This window comes from Arachis ipaensis, chromosome B8 (genome assembly GCF_059453495.1).
Source record: "Arachis ipaensis isolate K30076 ecotype BB chromosome B8, ASM5945349v1, whole genome shotgun sequence".
Lineage (NCBI taxonomy): Eukaryota > Viridiplantae > Streptophyta > Magnoliopsida > Fabales > Fabaceae > Arachis > Arachis ipaensis.
This window is the reverse complement of record NC_142443.1, coordinates 137,085,651-137,096,640: the sequence shown is the minus strand read 5'-3', so window position 1 is coordinate 137,096,640 and position 10,990 is coordinate 137,085,651. Positions and strand designations below refer to the sequence as shown.

The window sequence follows — 10,990 nt, the reverse complement described above, 5'->3', positions numbered from 1 at the left end:
CAATAAATGTGACTAAAAACAAAACAATAAGCTTATAATTAATATGACATAATATGAAAATTAATTTAAAATATATATACTTTTTTTAGTTCCTTTAAAGTGCACATGGGTCGGGTGAAGTCGGGTTCGCATTAACCCGAACCGACCCTAAATAATAATTGAGTTTATTTTTAAGGCCTACTATATCTTAGATCCGATAAAATCACACCAAATCAATGGTAAAGTATTCAGATTCGGGCCGAATTTTTAGACCGGACCGAATCACGTGCGATCCTAATCTTTATAGCTTATGTTTTTATTTTTTGTGTCAAGCGCAAATATAACAAAATGTTTAAAACAGTAAAATGGTGTAGTTTGATTTATTTGAGTGAATATTTAATTTATTTTTTTAAAATAAAAAAATCTATCATGGTGATGACACGTCACACAAATTAAAGTTTTAAGTTTTAACATCTAGTAGTGTCAATCAAGAAAAAGGGATTCCATTTAAAAATGGAAACGTAGATTATCATCAATCTTGTCATATACATTGTATACATAGTTATTCAGTTTGATAATAATAATAATTATAGTTAATTATTATGGATATACACATATCAATTTATCTGTTTACTACTACTTTATCTTTACATATGGAAATAAAATATTGGTTTCTAAGAGATTAGATTCTCTTTCCAATTAATACAGTTTTAGTAGTGAACTAATCAATCTCCAATGTCATTTCAGAATGATCTCCCTCCACCAAATTAAATTATGGGGATAATGAATGTGACATTTCCTTGAACATTAATCTAAGTATATATATCATAAACTCAAGAAATTAGATAGAATAAAAATGTCAATCAAACTTCACATTAGGCACAAAAAACAAAAAGAATAAATTATACAATCTTAACTTATACAATATAATGTTAACTACTATTTAGGAACAATTTTGTCTAACTTATACAATGTTAATATATTACTAAAACTTTATCCTTAATTATCTGAGACTTTCTATTGAATAATACATAAAAATTTAATATATTATTTTTAGACATATTCATATAAAAGCACTATTTATTTAAATAAAATAATTAGAGTTTATATTTATGTAAATACAACCATTTTAAATTGATTATATGTGTATTCTATTTTGATTCTATATAAATTGTGGAATCCTTTTAACGGTTTGCATATTTACATATAAATCGTGGAGTCCTATCACGATTTATGAATAAACATATTTACACATAAACCGTTGAATCTTTACCACGATTTATAAAAAAGTATCAGCTACACATAAATCGTAAATCCTCTATCACAGTTTATGAAAACTTAAGTCTTTACATAAATTAAACAATTCATAGATAAAAGAAAAATTTGAAGAGAATAAAAAAATTAGAAAAGAAGAAAATACCTACAAATATTATGCAGGTAATCCAAAACCTTTTTTTATATGTGAATTATTTAATTTATGTACAGACTTAACTCTTCATAAATCGTAGTAAAAATTTTAAGTTTATGTGTAACTGATGCCTCTTTATAAACTGTGGCAAAAATTGTACTGTTTATCTAATATGCCTCTTTATAAACTGTGGTAGACGTTTATGTGTAAATGTGCAAACCGTTAAAAAAATTTTGCAGTTTATATAGAATCGACACACATGTAATTAGTTTGGAATGATTGCATTATTTGCATAAATATAAGTTCTAATTGTTTTATTTAAATAAATTGTCCCATATAAAAATTAATATGATTCATAAAGTGTAAAATTAGTGAGAATCCGCTGGCTTTTATTATTAAGCTGTTTTAAAATTTTTTTATTGTGTCTAAAAATAATATAAATATTTTTTCTAAAAATTTAAGCTGGTAAAAAGAAACACATGAATTGTTATATTTTTAATATGTTCTCTCAAATATATAAAATTTTCTTTTTAAGTTTGCTTTAAATTTTATATAAGTTTTCTTTTTTAATTTTTTTTCTTATTTGTTTTATGTAATTTTTTTCTTTTTTAGAATATAACAATGATCTTTTCAATTAAAAAAATTTTAATATCATAATATGATATTACTCTTTTTAATAGTTTAAACTGATAGAAGGAAGTACGTGAATAACTATTAAAGATGTTGAGTTAATATATATGGATAAAAAGAAAATTAAACACTAATTAATGAATTAATAATAATTATTCAATAAATTATTTTTATATAAAAATCTTTTCAAGTGAATATTTAGTTAATTAAAATCCTTCATATAAGTTAACAAATAATGGGGACATGGTGATAGGAGAATTGAGAGACCAATTAGACAAAAGCGGGTAAAGTGGGTTTGTGGCACCTTGGTGCTTTTGATTCCTCAACTAGCTTATTATGTTGTTCCTCTTTTACCCTACCCAACTTTCATGCTGTCTCTACCAATCTCTATCTCACAAGACATTAGTCATTTTCATTCCCCTCCCAATTCACACACATCCACCATCACCATCTATATATATGTAACCCTAATTAATAACATATATAGATCAATACAGCCATACCAAATAAACTTTCAAAACTTTTCCACTTCTCTTTCCCTCTCTTTGATTCTCTCTATTCTATTGTATTGTGTATGCTAATTGATTAATTAGATTTTTTTTTATCTCCTTATTGTTATTTATATTCCACATGGAGCTTCAATTAGGTTTGGATCTTCCAACTACTCATCATGATCATCATAATCATCATGATAGTATAGAGTGTTGTGAATTGTGGAGTAGAGGAATTGGTTTTAGTAGTAGTGAAAGTAACAAAAAGCATGTAAGAAAGAAGCGTAGCTTTGAAGATTATGCCTTTGGACAATGTTCTTTGAACAAGACTACTTTGCCTTTGCTAGTATGGAGTGGACACCCAAATGAGGAAGAAGAAGAAGATGACTCTAATAATGGAAACATTCATAGAAGGAATATTCACTTATCAAACAAGTAAGTTTTAATAATTTCTTTCCTTTTTAATTTTAGTAACTTCTAGAGAAATAGACAAATCGATCACTCATTTTTTGGTCTGTGAACGTTTAAATCTCTGAGAATTTAAAAATATGTTAAATTTTTTACCTCTTCAAAATTTAGACACATAGATCTATGGGTTTAATTTGTCCCATTTTAAAAACTCTGTCACGTATACATCCATATCAACCAGGTCAGTATAACGAGAATTATGTTTGAAAAAGTTATGGACTTAAATGTATTTTTAAATTTTCGAAAACTTAAATATCCGCAAATTAAATGGCTAAAAAGAGCTATTTGTCATTTTCTATAACTTATATATATATATATATATATATACTTTAATCCAACTCTCCCAGCTTCACCTCCTCCGGTTTGACAAAATACTACATTTAACTACTAAATTAATTACCATATAACACATTTTTAATATGTATTTATTTTATATTTTAATATATATTTTATATAATTAATTAATTAATAATTAATTTTTTGTATACACGCGTTTAATTGTCTATTTATTTAGCAGCCCTTCCAAAATTTGCTTGTGTTTCATTATTCAACATTAATAAAAAACATCAATTAAGTAATTTGAAGGTGTTGATATATAGTTTTGTTATCTAATATAATCATACATTGGTATTGGGTATTCATTTAAATTATATTGGTAACATACTCTCTTTTGTTTTAATTTAAATTATATACTCTCTTTTGTGATGAACTCAAATGTTCTGATGAAGTATATTCTTTTATTGGATGACTAAGTTGTACATCAACTAATTACTTAAAGTCTAAAAAGAAAATTAAAAATTAATGGAATAACATTATTTATATGTGCATGCAGGAATGAAGGGGAGGAAAATCATTTGGTGGGGTGGCCACCAATTAAGTCATGGAGGAAGAAAGAACTAAATCATCATCATCAATATCCTACAATAATAAGGAACAATAATAGGATGATGCAAGCAACAAATCATCATGAGAATCAAAATTGAAGAGAATAGATAAATTAAACTCTTTGTATGTTAAGGTTAATATGGAAGGGGTAACAGTAGGAAGGAAGATTGATTTGATGCTTTACAATTCTTACCAGACTCTTACACACACTTTGATTACTATGTTTGCTAAATGTAAGTCATAAGCTAAGTACTACTAATTATTATTACTACTTTTTTTTTTTCACTTTACTTTACTATACTATACTTTATTTTTAAGTGATAATCTAAGTACTAATAATAATGTAAAATGTTTTTTTTTTACTGACATCTAACTAAATGTTATCATCTATACGGTTATAAAAATAGAGAATTGGTTTTGAATAATTGTTTTCTGGTTTTTAAATTTAAACTGAAAAAAAAAAAAAAAAACTCTATGTTTGTATACACTAAATTATATGTTTAAATTTATTTTAAAAGTTACATTAAAAATAGAAAACAGTGTAAACTGGTGGATGTCAAAGTTAAATATTTTTATTTTAAAATTTAAATGGTAGTATTTGATTTACTGATTAAATATAAGTGAAAAAATATTTGTCCCCAAAATACATACATATTAAACTCATTTGTTTCTTCTTAATTTATTTTGTGGGTTTGTTATGTATGATGTGTATATAGTGGATTTACTTTTTCTATTTTTTTTTTAAATTCTGTTTTTCTACACATGTTATGTGGGCAGACCAAGATTTTGAGGAAGATGGAACAAGTTATAAACTCACCTTTCAGAATGAACAAGGAGATTGGTTGCTTGCTGGACATGTTCCATGGCAGTATGTGCTTATTTTATATGTTACATATATAAAAAGAAGCTCAGGAACATTATTATTTTATGAAAAGGTATCCCAAAGAATGATATTATTTTTCTAAGGATTATGTTTTATTTGCAGATCATTCATTGGTACCGTGCGGCGTTTGGCAATACTAAGGAATGAAAAATGAAACTACTAAGTACTAATCAACTTGAGTTGATCGAGTAGTCAATTTATTCATCCGCTTAAGTAAGTAGTCAGGAGTTTGAATTCTGTCTTATAATTTTGTACCTTAGACGTTCACGTTCTTTATTTAATGGTATTAGGTTTGGTTTAAAAAGAATACTAGAATAACTTGTAGAAAGCAAAAGCAAAATATGTGACCTTCTCTTTTTCTTTTCTTTGTATTTGTACACAAAAAAAAAAATTAAAATATGTGACAAAAGTAAAATTAAGTATTTCTAGTTTTTTTTTTGTTGGTTTTTTATGTTATATCCCAACCCGGCGGATTAATGATTAATTCGTCGCGGATCTGAACTCTATTTAAAGATTTATCGTTGGCTAATGGTGATTGCATGTCCAAAGTGGGATTCGAACTCCGACACTTATTTAAATAGAATAATGAGCTAACCAATGGATGAATCCAACTTGGTTTTTTTTTTTTTTTATATATATGAATTAAAAAGTGCAGTGGGCCAACCTATTACCTTATACAAGATCAAATACAATAATACAATGCCCACATGAATTCAAAAATCAACCCAAGTATGTTCAGATACCTTCTTTTTTTCTCATGTTCAAAAAACCACTCCTCTTCCCCTAATTTTCTTCTTCTCTTTTTTCTTTTTATAATTTCTTAAAATTTTTCTTTTGGACTCGAAAGATCGGTGAGTTTAAGCTGATCATGGTCTAAAAATATAAGTGAGAGAGAATAATTAATGGTATTTTAATGTCTGTTTGAGAAGTGACTTGTATAATTATTTATGAGTGAATATTGGAAAAAATATCATTTTAAGTGATAAAAATAACAACTCTACGAATTTAATTAGAAATTGACTGTGAGCATGAAATTGAGAGCGAGAAAATATTGTAGATAGCCATTATTATTAGTATTTAGTAGTAACAGTATTCTCACCCTACCTATAAATTAGGGTGTTTAAGATGGACATGAAGAAAGCATGAAACAAAAGACACTTCCTTTGACCTTTGTCCACCTTATATCAAGTTTCTGGATGCATGGTTTTGTACTTTTATTTACATCAATCAATGTGTGATATTCACTTTGTAACCACTATCGGTTTTCACTCCTCAAATCATGAAAGACACTAACATGTGAATATGTCATCTACTACCCTGTTGGTTTTGCCTCCCAATTTCATTTTTTTGGGGGGGGGGGGTTTAAATATCTAATATCATCTTTGATAAAAAAAAAAAAAAAAAAAGCAAAATTCAAAAGATAAGGTTGTTGATTTGTAATAAAGAATGAACTTGTTCAATACAACATAATTAGAAAATGATAAACTTGTTAGCTTTAAATATTGAGCAACTGTTTCATCCCATATATTTTATCACGTACATGGAACCCAGAATTTGCATGACTAACAAAATCCTACCTTAAGCATCATTTGCCTCCAAAAACATATTATATATGAAGCTGTTCTTTGCTTGTAGCTGTTTGTTGTTGTTCCCTTTTATTCTCAAAATTTAGTTGATTAATGATTATTGCAGAAGAGAGTTAACAAATGTGATAAAAACTTGAATTGTATAAAATATATTTAAGTTCTTTCAGATACATCACATGTAATATTTCTATAAATACTATTGAATTTAGACACATGCACTATTGATGCTAAACTCACTCAATTATTTATTTATTTAAAAAGTTCTTGGTTGGTGGCAAGAGGGCCAATGCTTCTGATTTTATGACACTGGTTTTAAAAAGTTCTTTAATTTTTTAACCACAATTTGATGTATATTAATATTATTATTATAGGAATATATTTGCAACACCACAACCACTTTTTTAGGTTTTCTATTATGTATAGCAGCAAAATGAAAACAGCGATCACGGTGGGACTCGAACCCACAATCTCCCGCTCCGGAGGCGAGCGCCTTATCCATTAGGCCACGCGACCTTTGTTGTCTGTTTCCTCTAAGTCATTCTTATACCCACATTTTGCATCATAAAACATCTATTCATAGATGGATAGATGAGGTAAGAATCAACATGGTCTAACAATTTTAATTCGATGACAAAAATAAGATCTTGTTTTACCATAAATTCAGTCTTTCTTTCGTCAAATAGTCGGCGGTTAACATTTAATATGGACTGTTAATTGCTGACATGATAGAATATTTTTAATTGAGTATGATAATAATTTACTAAAATTTAATAATTAAAATAGGTAATAATTATTGTTAAATTGAGGCAACCGAATATCTTTCATTTTTCTTCTTGGACCAGATAACTAAAATTTTATTATAATAAATAGTTGTATTTAAAATTATTTAAAAAATATTTCGTCACGTTCAAAATAACTCACGTCTAGTGCTAAGAGATCATGTCCTTTAATAGTTTAATAAATTAAAATTCAAATTAAAAAATATTTTTAATAAATTTATAAATATTAAGATGAATAAAAAGATATAAATAAAATAAATACATTTATTTATGACATATGAACCATATAATATTTAAAAACTCAACCAAAAAAAAAAGAACACTTATATGCATACCATTATCTTTGAAAAATAAAGACCCACATATTTAAGTACATGTTTCTGATAAAATTTAAAAAAATAAAATAAAATAAATTTTACAATTCAGTAACTTGACAACATATTTTATTATTCATATGAAACTATATAAATAATATTATTAAAAATATATTTTATTTAAAAAAATAATTTATACAAATAAATAAATTAATAAAATAGTTCTCAAAATAATTTATATTTTGATGGCTCTATTTTTAAGAGTATTTTTTTTGTATATTCATATAAAATAACAGATCAAATGTGTGATTTGTACATTAGACTAGTAATATTATTATTAGTAATTGTTACGGATCCAACCCACGGATCCCGGACCCAAGGTTGAGTCCGAACCCGGCACCTCGGGACCGACCCGCCTCTCTCTCCTGGAAGGCCCAAAACCGGCCCTTTAGAACTCCTAACCGACTTTCGAATTCAAACATCTCCCTTATCTTAGCCAAATAAGATAAGATAAGATACTTACCAACACCTATAAATTGAGGACCCAAGTCCCTCCAGGTATTCATCAATTCCATACACCTTAAACCTCTTAGATCCATTCTGACTTGAGCGTCGGAGTGTCTTTGCAGGTACCTCCCCCATTGCTCCAGTCAAGCGACCCGGCTTCAGCCTTGATCCGCAGGTTCCCGATCCACCTTTCAAACCCGTACCAGAGACATCTCGTACATTGGCGCCGTCTGTGGGAAACTTGTGGGACGTCCTGGAGGAAACCCCCTCAAGCCAGGATGACTCCCGACCGCTTCACCCCACCCCAGAACACCGGGAGGTCACGAACCAAGAAAGAATAGCAAGTACTGTCCACCACACGAACGACCACGTCGTCACGGACCAGCGACATCCTGAGAAGGCTAGGGACAAAGCGGCGTAGATCATCCAGGACCTCTGCCTCCGGGTCCAGGAGCTCGAAGGCAAACTGACCAATAGAGAAAAACACAACAACGAACACGGAAGCCAGGCAACTTCTAGATCAAGATCTCGCCGCAGCAAGTCGCCAACCCGACGAACCGATAAGAGAAACGGTTGTAGCGCCTCACGCGACCACAGTCACGAGAGATCGCCGGAATGGCGGTACAACAAGAAACACAACCGCAGTGCTTCCCGAGATCTAAGTCGTCAACACGACTCAGACGAAGATCGGAGGTACCGAAATACCAAGCGCACAAGAAACGACCACACAATAATGGGAGCTACACCCTTCACAAAAAGAATCTTGAGAGCGAAACTCCCCAAAGGTTTCGACAAACCTACCGACATAAAGTACGATGGGACCAAGGACCCCCAGGAACATCTAACGGCCTTCGAGGCCAGGATGAACCTAGAAGGAGCGGCTGACGCGGTCCGATGCAGAGCCTTCCCGGTAACCCTTGCAGGGCCGGCAATTAAATGGTTCAACGCCCTCCCAAACGGATCCATAGTCAGTTTCCACGATATAACACAAAAGTTCATGGCCCAGTTCACAACTAGAATCACCAAAGCCAAGCACCCCATCAGCTTGCTAGGGGTCACGCAAAAACAAGAAGAATCCACAAGGAAATACCTTGACCGCTTCAACGATGAATGCCTAACGGTCGACGGACTCACGGATTCCGTCGCGAGCCTTTGCTTAACCAACGGACTCATGAACGAAGATTTTCGCAAACACCTCACCACCAAACCAGTATGGACCATGCACGAGATCCAGAATGTCGCCAAAGATTACATCAATGACGAAGAAGTCAGCCAGGTTGTCGCCGCCAACAAACGGCAGCACGACAACACCCAACACGGCAACTCGATTTCTCGCCAAAATCCACCACCCAGAGAGAATCAAAGGGACCACCCCAGACTGACAAATACAAACCGACCACCGAGAATTGGCAAATTCTCTAATTACACGCCCCTGACAGCACCAATTACCGAAATATACCACCAAATAGCAGATCGAGGCATCATTCCGAAAGCCCGACAACTCAAAGAAAGGACGGGAGGCAACAAAACCCTCTACTGCGACTACCACCGAGGTTACGGTCACAGAACACAAGATTGTTTCGACCTTAAAGACGCCCTCGAACAAGCCATATGAGACGGCAAACTCCCAGGCCAAAATCATCAGAGAACCAAGACGTGCGGAAAGAGACAGGTCGCCGGAAAAAGACGAGCGTAACCCGAGAACCCAGAAGCAACCCCCCAGGGAAAGCCCAGAAGACGACCCGACCATCATAGTAAACGTCATCACGGGCAAGAACATATCGAGCAAGTCGAAACTAACAATGAAAAAAGATCTCAAAGTAATGGCGGTCAGAAACCAGACTCCAACCATTGCAGCCGACAACACGATAACCTTCTTACCAGAGGATTGCCAGCACGGCACCTCGGCCGAAGATGCTCCCTTCGTCATCTCGGCCAGAATCGGAACAGGACTAGTACGAAGGATACTGGTGGACACCGGGGCAGACTCGAACATCCTCTTTCGAGGAGCCTTCGACAAGCTCGGGCTCCACAACAACAACTTCCAAACACACCGCAACGGCGTCACGAGACTCGGAGACAACTTTCTCAAACCGGACGGCTCAATCACCCTTCCCATCACCATAGGAACAAGCAACCAAAAGAAGACAGTCCTATCTGAATTTGTAGTCCTAAAAGACTCCACAACCTATAACGTGATTCTCGGAAGAAAAATAATCAACGACTTCTCTGCAGTCATCTTTACCAAATACCTCCTCATGAAGTTTAGAACCGACGACGGCTCCGTCGGTACCATCCACGGGGACCGAGAGGTCGCAGCCGAATGCGACAACACCAGCCTAGCTCTAAGGAAGAAATCCCGAGATGCGGCTAGGATATTCCTAGCCGACCTGGATGCCCGCCAAGACGACCAACTCAGGCCAGAACCAGAAGGAGACATGGAAAAGCTACAAATAGGGCCAACCAAGGAGGAATACACATTCATTAATAGGAACCTCCCATACGATCTTAAAGAAGAACTCTCCCAACTCCTGAAGCAAAATAGAGACGTGTTCGCATTTACACCAGCCGACATGCCGGGAATAAACCCCGACCTTATGTCCCACCGGCTAGCCGTGGACCCCAAAGCTAAACCAGTGGCACAAAGGAGACGAAAAATGTCATCAGACCGAGCCGCCGAGGTCAAAAAGCAAGTTAAAGCCCTACTCGAAGCCAACTTCATCAGGGAACTCCCCTACACGACATGGCTAGCCAACGTCGTACTAGTGAAAAAATCTAACGGGAAATGACGAATGTGCGTCGACTACACGGACCTCAACAAAGCCTGCCCGAAGGACGCCTTTCCCTTACCAAACATCGACGGATTAGTAGATGCCGCATCCGGCCACCGATACCTCAGCTTCATGGATGCATATTCCGGCTACAACCAGATCCCGATGCACCGACCAGACGAAAAAAAAAACAGCGTTCATCACCCCAGACGGGACATACTGCTACACAGTGATGCCCTTCAGCCTGAAAAACGCTGGAGCCACCTATCAAAGACTTGTCAACAAGATA

General features: G+C 33.5%; 2 protein-coding genes and 1 non-coding gene across 3 annotated transcripts; 2 read left to right on the top strand and 1 right to left on the bottom strand.

The window, feature by feature from the left end:
* Nucleotides 1-2,508: 2,508 nt before the first annotated feature.
* Nucleotides 2,509-4,918, top strand: IAA29 (indole-3-acetic acid inducible 29). The gene is given in 5 exon segments (XM_016313801.3): nucleotides 2,509-2,943; nucleotides 3,809-3,954; nucleotides 3,957-4,094; nucleotides 4,639-4,729; nucleotides 4,847-4,918. Coding segments are annotated over 5 exon segments (723 nt in total). The 5' UTR covers nucleotides 2,509-2,647; the 3' UTR covers nucleotides 4,899-4,918.
* A 1,852-nt stretch (nucleotides 4,919-6,770) lies between these two features.
* On the bottom strand, nucleotides 6,771-6,843 carry TRNAR-CCG (transfer RNA arginine (anticodon CCG)). The gene has a single exon. It is a non-coding gene; the product is annotated as a tRNA-Arg (tRNA).
* Nucleotides 6,844-9,753: 2,910 nt separating this feature from the next.
* LOC148549980 (uncharacterized) lies at nucleotides 9,754-10,719 on the top strand. The gene has a single exon (XM_088495886.1). The coding sequence runs from the start codon at nucleotides 9,754-9,756 to the stop codon at nucleotides 10,717-10,719; it is 966 nt and encodes a 321-aa protein (XP_088352012.1).
* The last annotated feature ends 271 nt before the right edge of the window (nucleotides 10,720-10,990 follow it).